Below are 16,014 nucleotides of genomic sequence, written 5' to 3'. Positions count from 1 at the left end.
GCAGCAGCAGCCCCCGCGTCAAATAAGTGGCACGATCCACACGTACGGCCAAAAGAGACGGTGAAATTGTTTTCGCGAATTAGAAACTCTGTTTATATATATAAAAAAAGAAATGTAATCAGCCTAACGGGAGGCTTATTTCAAGCGAAAATTTTTTCCAGGACTTATTATCACAGCGGTTGTCATTTGTCAATTTTTTTAAATAAATAAAAACTAAGGGATTTGCTTTATCCCCGAAAGGAAATAACATTTAATCTATCGGCCAATGGGCCGTCCAGATTAGTGTATTCAGCAGCATTTGTTTAAGCAAGGAAATCTTGTCGACCTCACGACGACGGCTCATCGGCTAGGGAGAATAAATTAGTGACGTCAAAATCGGTCAAAGGTCATTCTAGTTGCAGTCCACGGGCCAGAGCTGAAATTCGTTTCAAGTTTCATTTATTAGATATAGCCCTGTGAGCCATGCGGCTCGTACCACCTTGGGTAGCACAACTCTAGCAAATGTGAGTGCATTATTTTATACCCCACTCAGTTTGTACATATGTATGTATGTTGAACTGCTTCGCACCGCACGTAGCCATCCATGCTAATCGGAGGTGCGGAGGAAGGATAACGAACTAAACACAGAGAAATTAAACGCTTAAAGAATAATTCACCGTTATTGGCCACGTAAAGAAATTGGAAGCCGCTAAAGTCACGCCACCCCAAGTGGCACCGACGAGTTTGACACCGATCTGGGCTCGTGGACTATTTACACAAGTACTACTACGACAGACACGTCAGTATCGGAAGACCAGCAGCAGCTACATTTGATCTATCGTCGATCTATTAACGCGATTAAACAAAGCGGAGACTTGTTCATTTTTAGAATACAGACATGTGATCGTGACTCACGTAGAATTCTCATGATGTTCTGGAAGGGCATGTGCTCATAACGAGTACAATCTGAAAACCAAATGATCTTAATCTGGGCTCACAAACATTGCAGACAGAGAGTCCACTGGTCTCACCGCCACAGCAGTTGTCAACCCCTCAACTTTCTTTCAGCGTCGTGCTGAACAATACGAGAGCAGGCTGGTCACTGTCCCTGCTTCCCTCTGCCGATGAACACTCGAGCTTTTCTCTGTCACACGCGTTGGGATCTACGGATGAAATGATCCTTGCAAATGTAAATTATTATTATTATATGGCCGGTGTTTCTGTAAGGCGTCTTGAGATGGGATTGCATGAGGATGCTATATACATCCGTATTGTACCATACCGAATACATAAATATCCACTTCCCACCATCCATGAACTGACGAATTAATATCCCGTGGAGTATGATGCTAAAGCCAACAGATAGCAGACACAGCCCGCTACAGATTATTCGTGTTTAATACGACCTCTTGCCAAGGCAGCATCCACACATTACTTTTAGAAAGTACCTTTTAACATCAACATAGCTCTTGCCATTGCAGGCAAAGTCGCCTGTAGCATCAAACCCACTTGCTGAGCCAATGAGCTATTGAAATGCATGACGTAATGTCCACTGTTGTCATTCCCCGTGGAAGCTGCTGCACCGATGTGGCGATTCCTGCGACACATCATGCCGTGACGACTGCCTCGGCGGCGACGGCCGCTAATGACCAGAGCATGTGCGCTTGCTCTTAATGACGCCACTTTTGACGATGTCACTTTTGACGATGCCACTTTTGATGATACCAATTTTGACAATCCTGCTCGTGATACTCGGCTCTCGTCGCTGTTCGGCTGCTGCCCATTGCATGCGAGTGTGGCCGTGGTGCTTTTCTTGAGAGGTAAGCAGCATTAACTTTTAATTACCGCGCGCACTGCCAGAACACATGCCACGTATCAAACACACTGTCAACGCGTGCCGCCCGGCAGAAAGCACAGCAGTGCAAAAACCAAACGATTACAAGTTAAACGAGCCGGGCGTTTGAACCTCATCGAACTTTTCCCGTGTTGCGTAAACACTTTAACGGAGAGCATTGTTCAAACTGGCACATGCTTGTGTTAATATTCCTAGTTTGTATGTTGTAATAAAGGTACCGTTAAGGGTGGCGTTAATACCAGGAGCATCTGTCAGCTTCAGAGATAGCATCTCATCAATTGTTATTTTGTGTCAAGCTTCAATATGAGAACCCCTTCTCGAGATCCAGCCATAAAAGCTGCGGAACATTAGGATGCATACCGGCTACATTTGCACTCAGTAGCATGTTTCCGTCTGATGCAGCAGTGCTGGAAGAGCAGTGAAGACTTTGCCACTTTATTCCTGCAGTCATTGTAGACTCTTTGGTGTGGCCATAGGAGGTTTGTTCAGGATTGTAACCGATGTAGTTAGGTGACAATAGCCAGCCACCTGGTGTCAAATAAAGCCCGCATTGTAGGCCTGCCCTTTCTTGGAAAGATTCTCTTACGAACTCTGGATTTTAGTGCTGCAAGCGTAAACAGTGCTCTAGGACACAAGCTGTAGCCGGTTTGTCCCCATGTACAGAGCTCACACGAAGCATCGTCACCGCTAAGCATTCTTGTGGACCGAGGAGAAAATTGTCCCAGAAATGTAACGAGGCAAAAAACGCGTGCGTGCTACGACATTGGCAAAGCATCCGAGAGAGGACACACGAACGTCTGGCCACAAAACGTGCAATTTCTGTGACGGTTTTCGAGTGCCCCCCTCCACCCATCCGTGAAACAACTTTGGTTTCAGGTAAAGGTCTCTGCTCTACAGTAGAAGTGACAACAGGCAGCAAACGGACCACTGCCTTGCAGACTCAAGGCTCGGTGGTGCCCTGATGAAAACTTATAAATGCCACGATACTTAAATTTCTTTTGCCACTTAATTGCATATGCGTAACATTCTGAATGTAAGACGAGAGCCGTGCCGTATTGTATCATATACCATATAATACCGTAAATATGTTGGAAATTAACATACAATTAAGTTTATGAATACAAGCACAAACTGGAATGCTGTATTGATGATTATAAAAACAGTTTTGAAAAGATTGACTTTGAGCAAAGTGCGCCGATGATGATGGCGTCACCGCCCCAGCGCCCGTGTTGTTGACACATTTGTGCAAACCACATGCCGACGTGTATTCATTCACCGCCGCGTATGAATACACCGCGGGTCCAATACACGGAGACATCCCATTTACACTTTAGAAAATAATGTCGCAAGCGCTGTAAGCAAGTACGCGCGAAGGCCAGCATGGCACTTGATGCGATCGGTATGGTCAGGATCGATCCCGGCCAATTTTGTCTCCCCAATGTGGTTGTTGGTCGAGAAGCGCAGCGGGAATTTATTTTGAGGCTGAGCAATCCCAAAGGAGATCGAGAGCAGACATGTGGACCGGTAACTTGCATCGTGCTCCACAGCCAGGAGTTCAACATGACGCGGTGTAGCGGCAAAGACTCCAACCCCGCTCGCTGGAGCACAGGATACAGACGCACAACGAGACCCGCAGAATCCGCACCGACTGTTCGCTTTGCACGTTAACGCGCTCGTTAAAGAGCGCGCTCGCAGAAACCGCGCGGACGTTGCCGCATTCCCAACATTCAGAATGAGCAATTAAGCGGCAGAAACCGGTAATATCTGACGGGCACCAGCCCAGCGCGGCTCATGCATTTATCAGGCGTAAATGCATGCGGCATCTCTGTGTCACCGGGCCCCCACCCCGAGCCTCGGTTTACCCACCTCTTGGGCTCAAATTTCCCACCAGACTTTGCGTCTTTGCGGGAGCCGCGCTTCGACTCCTTACGCTTGAGGTCTCCCTCGCCCTCCGGCGCGGGGGGAGTTGGAGACTTCTCCCCCTCGGCCGTCTCCGAGGCCTGGCCCTGGGGCGCTTGCAAAAGCTCAGCGCTTCCTTGGCTTTGTTTCCCCCCCCGCCGCCCATTCGCGCGTTCGGTGTCGGTGGACACGTTAGGGCGGGGAATTCGGTGGGTGGATAGGTTGTAGACGGGGCAGTTGACGGTTAAAACAGTGGGTTCGTTTGAAATTGAACAAGGTTTGGTTTTGGTCAAAAAGTGGAATTAGACAAATTAATGAACGGTTTGGGAAAGGGATTATAAACAACACCAACAACAACGACAATAGAGTTCAAGAGAAGACAGGAAAACACACTGCGTTAATAAATTAAAATACAAGGTGTAACAAACAATGTGCAAATAATTAAAGGAAGCATGCGATGACGACAAAAAGCTGTCGCGTGAACTACAAATTAGTCACGATAATAAATCAACACATTTGCCACTAAAACATTAATCTCATTTGTAATTGCAGCACAATTTTCACTCACAACACGTGGTAAAGCAAGCACCGGCTAAGCTACGTTGGAATTAATCAGAGAAAGCAACTTTACATTCACTGTTTTGCCTGCTACCAGGTAAGCCAACAGCACTGAAATAGCAAATAATTAGACGTGATGGTAAATTCATAAACATACGTAATCAATTATTATTTTCCACCTTCCCACACTGATAGGGTTTATTTTATTAAGAACTAATTAAATGCTATTTCAAACAGCTGTCCCAAGAAAACAAAAACAAGTCAAATTATAATTGGCGGAGCTATGCTCAATATATAAAAGTTTTACAAAGAACGGAACAAATACATTAACATCTTTTTAGCCAACTAAAATTTTCACAAGAACATTATTCGCGATGCGAGGTGAGCAATCCTGGCATAATCACTCGTCAAATATGAATGATCATACTTGAATAAAATTAAAGTGACTGATGTTTCCATTTTGTAACTTCCATAGTCTGCTGTCACGAATTCTCTTTTCACCAAAATATAATAAAAAATAATTTTATTTCAGACAATACAAAAACACCGTACAGAGGAAATGCACTGCAACAGCGTCTCGCGATGCGCTGGCACCATTCAACTGACAAATGAACGCTACCCACGGCTAATCATCAGACCAGCTGACGATGGCTGGCAATGCAAGAGCTAGCCATCGTTACATACGTGGAGTTAACTCTCAAAGACCCACACAGATAGATTCACACGTTAATTCCTGCACTGCCATCTCCTGGCCAACCTCACATTCTACGACAGCTGGTATTCCCTGACGGTCTCCTATCCAAGCGCAAACAAGGGTCAGCCCTGACGGGCTTGACACATTCGGGGTCATTAGGTCACAGGGAGGAGTATGATTCCCACCAGGGCTGGTTATAGGCCAAATATGAATTGATCGTAGGTTAAAGGTGAATTTGTCAAAGGGTAAGGGTCAATTGTTCGTAGGTCAAGAATGAATTGGTCGTAGGTCAAAGGTGAATTAGTCGAAGGCTAAGGGTGACCTGGTCACAGGCTAGTGCGGTGTGGCTCCGGGCAGTGTGATTGCAGGCCTAGGGTGACCCGGACCCTCTGGCCGAGGCCGCCTCGTTCACCTGTTGCCGTGGACGTGCGACGCGCAGAACGCGAAGCTGTAGTGGAGCAGCGTGGGGTCGATCATGGTGCCGCGCTCGGCACGCTCGTCCAGGTCGCTCAGGTAGCACAGGTGGCGGTGGCAGCCGCGGACGCCATAGCGAGCGCAGTACTCGTCCAGCACGAACACCTGGCCCGGACTGAACCAGCCCTGCGAGGAACACGGTGACGGGGCAATCGATACTGTACGTACGTCGAACTTCTTTCGCACCGCACGTAGCCAGCCGTGCCAATCGAAGGTACGCGACATGACAGCAACTAGACATCAAGCGCGCCGCCCCAGCCGTCCCCCTGTCCACGGCGACGGGACCTCCTCGGTCGGCTGCCTCACCAGGCAGGAGTAGGAGTCGTTGAGTCGGTGGTCGAGGGTGAGGCGCTGCATCATCTGGAAGAGCGAGCCGTGGTCGTAGGTGCACGGGTTGGCCGAGATGAACTCGTCCATGCCGTGCTTCTGGGCACGGTCCGCGTCTGCCAATCGGGGCAGCACACACGCGCACGTGACAACGGAGACGCACAGACAGAGAGAGAGAGAGAGGCGGACAGACGAGAGAGGGCACGCAGGCAAGCTTTGACGCGCGTCCGGCCGCGATGACCTGCCCGCCCGCCTGTCGGGTGCGGGCGAAGGAGGGAGGAGGCCTCGTCAATCCGTTCGGGGAACTCTTCGACGGAGTAAAATCGAGTCAAAGCGTCTCGGTGCGCCAACGAGCATAGGCAGTGTGGATTTCCAGGGCCGGTCCTGAGTGAGCGAGCGATGGAAATTTCAACATTTCTATGGCGTGGGCCATTTTGTCCAAAAGAATGACCACTTTTTACTTCCCTTAAACTGGTGCTTATTTTATGAACCCCACAGGAATTATGATGATGATGATGATGGTGGGCTGGGTTGATCCCCGCTTGGGATTTTGAACTCACAGCGTTTAAGGAATGGATTGAGGGTTCTGCCACAGCGCGATCCGTCCGCATATAATCACTGTTTTATTACAAATAATCAGAACCGTTCATTAACTGCTTAATGAAAGGTCCTGATTACACGCAGAGACGTAGATAGTCACACTCAGCAACTTTTGAAGTTTAATTGCACAGACGCTCTTGGTATTGTACCTTGAGCGTTGTTTGATTACAATGTCATTCTGTAACTGTATTTTATGCTTCACAATTGATGCTTGGATCAGACAGCGCAAGTAAAATGTGTGTTGTAAACCCTTCTCCGCCCGACACAACCAATGAATAAAGTTGTCACGTGAACAAACGTGCCAAATTTGTCGTGCTTCAGCAGCACTTGTATGAAGGAAATCGATTCATTTAACAATTGTGTACGGACGTTTCACTCGTAGTTACAACCAGCATCATCATCAGGCAAACTGGCACCTTGTAGCCCTGAAAGAGGACATGCTCACGCATGCTGTGGCTCCATCTCTATGTGGTCCACCAACTTTCAATCACATTTTCCTGAATGGGAGGCCTGTGGGCAGTTGCATAAAATAATCAGAACCGTCCGGTTCCCCCCCCCCACCCGAGTGAAATGTCCTCTTGATTTGCAGCACAAACTGAGGGGAAATTTTCGCTCAAGATATAACGCGTTGCCATCAGACAATCCACAGACCCGTAAGCACATTAATAAATCTTCTTGGTTCTAATAAACCCTAAGTCTCCCTGAAGATTCACGCAAAATTGATCAACACAATAGGCAGCCGCAATCTACCGCCGGACGAAGGTCTCCATCTTACGATACCACAACCCACCACGCTCCTCACTCCGGCACGCGAGCCGATCTCATCGCTCCATCTCCGCGGTGCTCGTCCTGCCTGCCGCTTCCTCTCCGGTGATTACCGAGGACAACCCACCCCCCGCCGCCCCCTCCCCCCCCGCCGCACCCTCCGCCCCCCCCTACCGCCCCCTCTCGTTTCTGTGAGAATTAAGGCCTCATGGACTGGAGAAGCCAAACACCAACTCCAGTCCTCCTGCGAGACTCAGGCGTGTGACCAATTCATTCAGATTGCATAGCAGCACAGCATCAGTGCACCCCGTGGAATGGATCACAGCTTGTATGCCTAAAACTATAATCTTCAGCGTAATCTGAAAAGAATCTGGTTATTATAGAAAAATATACACGCACGTATATCGAGAAACAAACGCTCGCGCTAACACAGAAAGATTTCCACGGTACATTAGAAACCAGGTATCTAACGATTCACTGATTAAATTGATTCTCGTGGCTCACACTACATGTGTTGAATAGCTATGGTGTCGGAATCGATTAATCCTGACATGTAGGTTTGTTTTCAAAGACAACGGTACGTTTCACAGTTGATATTTGGAATTGGCAACACAACGACCTGGCCAAATCTCCCACCATGCGACACAGCCAAACAAATTAAATGGTCATGTGTTCGAGCGTCTAAGCGCACCGATCGTCATTGTGTCAGCTCACACAGGGGAAGAAGAACAAATCTCACAACCAAATGTCGCAGCAATTAGATAAGACGTTTCACTTGCAACTGCGCCAAGCATCTTCAGGACAGAGTCCAAGAAGTGAGAATAACTGAGTCACCCGACCCAGTTTTCGCCAATGGTCGGATAGGAGACGACGCGGCAGGACAGATGGGACAGCAGGGGAAGAAACACGGTGCTCGCTAACGGCACTTGCCCCAACAGTCTGTTGAGGCTATACGGGGGATCTTTGTCTTTGCCGGTCTTGCTGCCTGATCGCGAGCCGTCATTGACTCACGCAGATTGCTCCCCAACGATGCGCTCTCCCAGCAGCGCGATGCGCGCGCACACACACGCACTCAACCTCCCAGCTGCAACAATCACGCGTGTGCACGCGTCCTTCTCCCCACCACCTCCGCTTGGGTGGAAGCACAAACGTCACAGCGTAACCTCCGAGCCTGCGGTCTGCCTACACACATCGCGGAATAAGACCATGACCTGACGCATGAAGCATTACACGATAAAGTGACTGTGAGATCATTCGAGTCTGCATGGCGCATGATCATGTTTACGAGCTCAAGGTTTTCTTGAAAGCGCGATAGGCAGTATTCATCTCGGTGGCCCCGAGCCACCGGTGGGAATTCCACATCCCTGTGGCAAGGGATGAGTCGACTCAAAGCGGTCATTAGTTTGTCTAATCCCAGAGGGATGCTGGGCCCAGCGAATTTCACCAAACTTTCGATTGGAAGTCAAGCCACATTGCCACCTAGCTGGCTTGACACTGTCGACATGCGTGTGTGTGAGATATACACACCTATATACACACCTATATACACACCTATATACCACACACAGCGGCAGTGTAAGCGGCTAGCATGCTGCGCTATCGAACCTGGCGACCCGAGTTCGATTCCCGCTCACGGCCAACACCAGTGACAATTATCTGAACCGGTCCTGGGCCTCCCCTAGGGTGACACGGCCTCAAATAAGTACCTGGTGTGATGTGTAAAAACATTACCACGAGGGAGACAAAGGCAGCCGGGCGTGGTGCTGGCCACCCATCCCCTCGTGTGCCGTTCCTGACTTCATAGGTGCTTGCTAACAGCACTTGCCCCAACAGTCTGATCAGGCTACACGGGGGATCTTTGTCTTTATACACCTAAATGTAAATACATGCATAGCCCTTTGTCAATACGCCGCTGGCTAACAGCCTCCCCAAGCCGTGTGGGCTGGGGGGGGCTCTCTGACCGTACTTCACCGCGCCGGTCAGTGCCGCTTGGTGAAGGCGGGGAGGATAGATGTTGAGCATAGAAGTATATCACAACAATGGGATTGCTGCCCTGCCCTCTGCTGCCCACTGCGTAGCTCCACATGGTGGTCACCCATCCAAGCGCACTGCAGGTGCGACCCTGCTTAGCTACTGGAGATCTGAACAACAACACAAATCTCAAGGAAAGTTTGTGGAGGAAAATAAAAGAAGAACCAATCTTGCAATTGGCTTTGGAATTTCAGTCCCATGTGGCCTACTGGCTTTTGGCATTTGGCACAGAGCTAATGTTTTGAGTGACAGACTGGCAAAAAAAGATTTCACATCGACAATCGGGAATGCAAATCAGTCCACTAGAATCATGATGCATAAATTCTAAAGATAAATATTTAAAATTACATAAGTTCACTTATTCCCATTTTGTTGGCATATGGAATTTACAAATGTGTCATCTGTACGCTGCAAGTATCGCACGGAATGGAATCACTGTGTTGAAGCTACCCATATTTATTTGGTGATAGTTGAAGTCCTGACTGGTTCGGTGAGTGGCCTTTCTTGAAATTTTTGTTTAAAGCTATTAAAGCTATCGTTCTTAAAACGGTCGACACGGCGGCGCATTTATGAAAGGAGAGAACCTAAATAAACAGCCTCACAGACGACTCACGACATCAAACAGACGATTAACAAGAAAACAACCAAGAAAACAAAACAACTTTGCAACTAAACAAATACGTAAGTCAAAAAAGACAGGGGGACAAATAAAAACGAATAAAATGAAATCACAAATTAACACATTGGGGGTCTGACACTGCACGGGAGTGCAATAGTATTAGTCAAGTGCTCGAGCCAAGGTGCATGGACTGTGACATGCAGGGACAACACGGGACGAGTAGACCGGACGCACGCACACACGGACGCACGCACACACGGACGCACGCACACACGGACGCACGCACACACGGACGCACGCACACACGGACGCACGCACACACGGACGCACGCACACACGGACGCACGCACACACGGACGCACGCACACACGGACGCACGCACACACGGACGCGTTAACGGCACCGAGTCACGATCCTCGCACAGCAGCGGAGTGGCGGTCGGGGCACAAGGCCGGTGGATGAGAGAGCCTGCATCTAACAGAGACCGGTACTGCGCCAGTAAAGCTGCCAAGGTTTGGCTTTGCAAGGCGGTAGTGCCGTGGGGGGTTGGGGGGGGTGAGGGCAGTGAGGGAGAGGAGACGGTGCGGGATTGAGGTGGAGGGGGGGGGGTGCGGTGTGGGTTGGGGGTGCGGGGCACCCCGTGTGAATTAAGATGGAATTAGTGCGGATGCATGCAGGGCTCCAGGCGATATTCCCTTCCTCGCGCCGCTCGGCGGGGCTGAAACAAGCCCTCGCTCGCTCAGTGCCGACCGTGCGCACCGCCCCCCCCCACCTCCTCCTCCCCCGCGGGGGGCGCCCGACACGCTGGGGGGGCCCCCCAGGGCGCTGGGGATCCGATCGCCCACCGGCTCATTCTGCCCCAGGTCCTAGCCACGTGCACTGAGACCCCAGCCAGTTATTCCGACTGCATCTCCCCTACGGCTTGACGGTGCCGCGTACCGAAGGGACGGCTGCCATTCCCGGGCAGTCTCGCCCATCTGATGACCGACCAAACTCAAACCTGCTTAGCTTCCAGATCCGGCACGCTGACTTGTGATTTGGTGTTAGGCTGCTGCTGCTGCTGCTCTCGTTGGATATATTGAAGCACCAGACGATTGGTGATCACGAATCGTTGCCATTTTGCTAATTTGATGATTGGTCGAGTTGCCCTGTAGTCTGCCGTACATCTACACACGAGAGCATAAGCCAAGCCAGCTGCCCCCGCCCATGATAGTGATGGCACCAGAAAATGTGTTGCTATCAAGAGGGCATCGCTGGGATCGTAAGTCTGCTCCTCTCTAACGAGTGGAATTAGCTTGCAACTACAGAGAATCGTCGGAATTTTTCCCATTTATAACTGTAATGCTGACGACCCCAATCGCTTTAAATGACCCGAGCTGCTACTTTAAACGAGTGGGAACGGGGGAGCACCGTTGCAGCGCAGCATCTGGTGGGGCTTGTTTCAACGAGGAAGCAAATACCGCCATCTGTAGGAGAAAAGATGCACGTGTCGGCCAATAATCCACGCGGGATTATCCCGTTGGCGCGGGCGTGAGCCCCGCCGTGAGACGACAACTTACCCTTCAGTCCCACTAGGGTGTTAGCAGAGCGAGAGGAGACAGAGCACACACGTCGTATAAACACAAACAAACAGCAACAACGCGCGCCGCCAAACGAGTCAGAAGGCTGCCGCCCGCGCCGCTCCCTTCCGCACCGCCTCGGACGGGCGACGACGGGCGACGGAGTGAGAAAACCCTCGGGCGAGCTTGCGGCGGCGACGGCTGTGGTGCTGGAAGAACCATCAGCCGCAGTCATCCCACACCACCCCACCACCCCCCGCGCGACACTCCTCCGCCACGCTCTCCTCTGAGACGTGCCTCGCCAACGCTGCGCTTTATTGATGCCGTCAATTTGCAGCACGGCGGAAGACTTTAATTGAGACAATTATCAGAGGAATTTCAAGTAAATTAACAGATTTGCGAAAGGCATGCTATCGTGGTGTCGCCTTCATCGCGTCCTGGCAACGTCCCGAGGCAATGAATGCCGCGTTGGGCGCTGGCATCGAGCGCGACGCGCGCGGACGGACGCGCACAAAGCTGTCACAGAGCAGGAGGCGCGTGTCGTGTGCGCCTCGTGTGTGTGAGTCCAGGCGGTGGGTTGCTGTTCACGACGACCTGGCTATGGGCAGCAGGACGCAGTTGTTCATAGCCACCACCACCACCCCCCCGTGTGTCTAGGACGGTCGGCCAAAGGAATTCTGCTCAGCCGTGACAATGGTTTTAAGACGAGACTCAAATAATATATTTTCCCTTCGGTTTAGTTTCTAAATTGTCTCTGTGCCGTCTGCGATTCTGTCTCAACTCTTCACTGGATGTCGAGCGTTACATGTTTTGTATTTATTGCTTTTTGTGTAGGTGACGTGTGTGTGATTGATATCTGTGTGTGTATGTGTCTGTGATGTGTATGTGACGTGTGTGTGTGTGATTGTTATCTGTTTGTAAGCAGGTCACTGGTAAAGAGTTGTTTAATGGCCACACATAAATGAAAGCTACAAACATTGTCAAATGTAGTAAACACGTCTGAACTCACACAAGATTGGGAAAATTAACATTCAACAATATGACAATTACTCGTGAGGTCCGCAAATTGAATCAAGGACCCTTGCAAGTGCTGCACGAACAACATTTAAACAAATAAATTGAACTAAAGTTCCATGTGAGGTGCAGGGTCTCATTGCAATGTACAGATATAATTGCAAAGGTATCTGGGTTCATGATGGGGCTGCGAGGGGTAGTCTGGAAGCTCCATGGGGACTAACCGAGGGTGGAGAAACTCGTTGGGTCGACAGAAGGAGAGCACAGGCTGTTGAAGTTAAGCGTATGGAGTCTACAGTCTGGACTTGGTGAAGTCCCTTCTGTGATATTGGAAGCGCGAGGGCTGTGATGGCATTGACCGCTGTTGCTTACGGCGGTCTCAAAGTCGACGGGGACGTTGCGCGAAGATTTTTGCGTTTAGACCTCAGAGCAACGACGTTAAAGATCAGAGTGTCGTTAAAGTGACGTCGTCTCGTCTTTGTGAAGTGTTTACGCGAGTTTACAAACACGTCGTATTTAGCACTTACAAAAATATATATATACATCTCAGAGAAAGTGGCAGGTATATTGTAACTTTGTGTAATACAAGGCTGTGTATGGATAATTAATTGTAAAAATTGTTACTACTGAATTGACATGAATTGTCGAACCATTTTAAAACATGTTTTAACCCAATAACTTTAAATAAAAGAAACTACAAATAGATAAAGTGGATTATGTTCTATAGAACTATTGAGGCTCTCAGTTATAACTCAAAGCTTAATGTAGATTATTAAGAGAAACTTTATTTTCATGTGTTTGGTGTTTAACTGTTTGGGCCATACACTGCTATGCATGGCATTGGTCTTAGCCAGTGATGTTTTACTCGTATTAAGTTAATTGTTACACACAATGTTATTCTTCTCTCCACACCGACGCTCCAATGCGCTGCACGGAGCTGGTAGAGATACTAGGCCTGCGTTTCCTCCACTGGGCAAACCAAACTTGTGCGTGTGATATTGTGAACAACTCTAGCCGTGACATTCGCCCACAGCGTTCATGGCTCGCAAGTGACGCAAGATATTCTCTCAACGAAATCCATCACGTGAGACGTCCATTTCCCTATGATTTACCTGTTATTTAATTCCTACCGCAAACTGTTGAAGAACCAAACCAAGAACGGAGCTGGGTCAAGCCAAAACATCGGTTACATTTTGTGACGTAAGAACAATTGGAATGCCACGTCGAGGCGAGGACATTGTGCGTACGTACGTACGAACGTCTTTCGCACCGTACGTAGCCAACCGTGCTAACCGAAGGTGCGTCACGGCCGCATTCCCGCGGGCCGCTGCGAGCGGAGGAAGGGCACGGGGAGTGTGGCAGTGGCGAGCTGCCGACGCGGCGATCGGGGCCACTCACAGAACTGGGAGATGGGGGCGTCCATCTGGGGGCCTCCGCCCTTGGCGTTGAGCTTCTGGATCTGCGTGGGCGCCACGGGCTTGTGCGACTGCCCCGTGGCGCGGTACATGGCCTGCACCCAGAGGATGCGGTCCTGCTCGTCGTCGCTCGCAAACGTCACCGTGTCGCCCTCCTTCACCGCGTTGAAGAAGGAGCGGCCCCCGTCCAGGCCTGAGGCAGCGTGGGTTGGGTGGGACGGGAGGTGGGATGGGAGAGAGCGCAAAGATATAGACGGCCTCCCTCTCTATGCTCGTAACTAAACTATGACACGATTTTTTATGTTACCAGGTTCAGGCCAACTGAGCTATGTAGCTCTTTTTCAGAAGCGACCTGGCCACAAATGATAGCTCAACGATGCAGACATTTATAGCGGCCAAATGCATGTTTCTAAATATGGACGGAAAAAACGGAGGATCCGAAGAAAAATCCACGCGGCCATGGGGAGAGAGACACGCAAACTCCAAATATACAGCAGCAGGCGTAATGGTAACGGCCACACCATCCACCTCGCGCATCGTGCCGGGCAATCGCCGCTAACGGCACTTGACCTGAGAGGCCGCGTGGGCGCTGCCACGGGGGGGACCTTTGTCTTTGTACCTGGCTGCGGCTCCGTGTAGTCCACCGTGTAGCCGTCGAGCTGCATCAGCTCCTGTGGCTCGGTCTTTTTCTCGCGGTAGCTGCACATGGCGAAGGTGTACTGGCTCACCTGCGGCACGGCGAGAGAACATTTCCTTCAGCAACGCGGGAAACCGGGGCCAATCCGGCGGTGGGCGCCGATCTATTTTTATGTTATCAGTAAGAGGCCCACTCAGCTACTATGCAGCTCTTTTACAGATGTGATAAATGACAGCTCAACGAAGTGGCTTATCACTGTGTAGAAATTTAGAGCATCAGCCAAATACATTCAAAGCGTGATGTTGATTCTAAATGTGGAGCGAAAAACCGGAGGACCCGGAGAAAAATCCACTCGACCACGGGGAGAACGTGCAAACTCCAAAAATACGGGCGTCAGTGTTGGGATTGAACCCACCACCTCCTTTATATCAGGCGAGGTAGTTAACATCTCGCCACCGTGACGGTGCTGTGGTGGTTGCTACACGGCAGTGGTAATGGGGAAATGCCCAAAGCAACGACGGTGCGCGGTGCTTTAGCCGACGTCGATAATATAATTAGACACGGGTATAGTCGACGAGAGAGGTCTCTTTAAAGGAATAACAATTATATTCTTGGTTCTTTCGGTAAAGTCACGTAGAAGGGAAATAATAAAATAATATAAATATAAAACAATAAAAATTCTCACGACGTTTCGACTGCTACACAAGCAATCATCATCAGGTGTGAAATTCACAGCAAGAAAATTTGAATAAAGTGACCACTTTTTTCAAACAAGCTAACATATTGGCTCGTTGGCTCGTTGAGCTTCCACCTGGTTATAAATAATAAACGACTGACTCATTTATCGGTTGATTGAGACCACATTGCCTGCTTTCAAAATTGAATGGCACAATTTGCTCAGGGAGTGAATACATAAAAAAACTATTTCAAGTAATGCTGCAACTTAATTCTGCATCCCACACTGCCCATAGGTGATTTTGTGCACAACATCACGGCACTGGCTAAACCGCCTACACTCCGCTGATGACACTAAGTGAAGTCAAATTCGGGTTCACGCTTGCCTAGTTTAAACAAACGCTACCGGAACCATCTCACGTAGGCGACCCACATAGTGACGGTTCGAATGATATTTACAAATGGCCACAACTAATAAAAGTCAGCAATGCGGTCTTCAAAAATGTCGCGCTCCGATGACTTCAAGGGCAGAAGCTTCGCCTGTGTCGTTCCCAAGCAGCGTGAAACGCCTCTTCTGCGACACTGATGGACTTCAACAAACGCCTCGTGAGACCGTCCTCCTGAAAGGGGCCATATGTACGCAACGTTGTTGTTGAAGACTACCCACACTTTTCCCCTCCACTAGTGACCTGGCAAATTACATAACCGCAGTATTACCGCTTCTACCGGTCGTTGAGTGGACCGAGTAAAATCGAGGTTCGGTGTTGATTTTCAGTAGGAGACTCAAAGCGGCCTGTGCATTGCGTTCCCATCGGAGGCAGTGTTGCAACTCATGCTGGCGCTCGCCCGCTTCGCAGAGACTTTGACTGAAGCGCAGCTCTTCGGACGACGGTCCAAGTCCACACAGGTGAAC

At 49.8% G+C, this 16,014-nt stretch overlaps 1 protein-coding gene across 22 annotated transcripts in view; it reads right to left on the bottom strand.

Annotated features, from left to right (window-relative positions):
• LOC133351733 (calcium-dependent secretion activator 1-like) overlaps positions 1 to 16,014 on the bottom strand; it is a 363,205-nt gene that overhangs the window by 77,724 nt on the left and 269,467 nt on the right. For 11 of the 22 annotated variants that reach the window (XM_061567171.1, XM_061567172.1, XM_061567170.1 and 8 more), the window contains exons 11-15: positions 14,409 to 14,517; positions 13,773 to 13,982; positions 5,766 to 5,902; positions 5,398 to 5,585; positions 3,701 to 3,874 (exon numbers count right to left, since the gene is read on the bottom strand). In XM_061567171.1, the coding sequence (XP_061423155.1) occupies positions 3,701 to 3,874; positions 5,398 to 5,585; positions 5,766 to 5,902; positions 13,773 to 13,982; positions 14,409 to 14,517 (818 nt within the window). The remainder of the gene's footprint in view (positions 1 to 3,700; positions 3,875 to 5,397; positions 5,586 to 5,765; positions 5,903 to 13,772; positions 13,983 to 14,408; positions 14,518 to 16,014) is intronic. The other 11 variants (XM_061567180.1, XM_061567181.1, XM_061567187.1 and 8 more) reach the window with 1 other exon arrangement.

The sequence above is a fragment of the Lethenteron reissneri genome, chromosome 38 (genome assembly GCF_015708825.2).
Source record: "Lethenteron reissneri isolate LAM-NWPU_2019-01 chromosome 38, ASM1570882v1, whole genome shotgun sequence".
Taxonomy (NCBI): Eukaryota; Metazoa; Chordata; class Hyperoartia; order Petromyzontiformes; family Petromyzontidae; genus Lethenteron; species Lethenteron reissneri.
The sequence above is the reverse complement of the archived record's forward strand: the minus strand, read 5'-3'. Positions and strand labels throughout refer to the sequence as shown.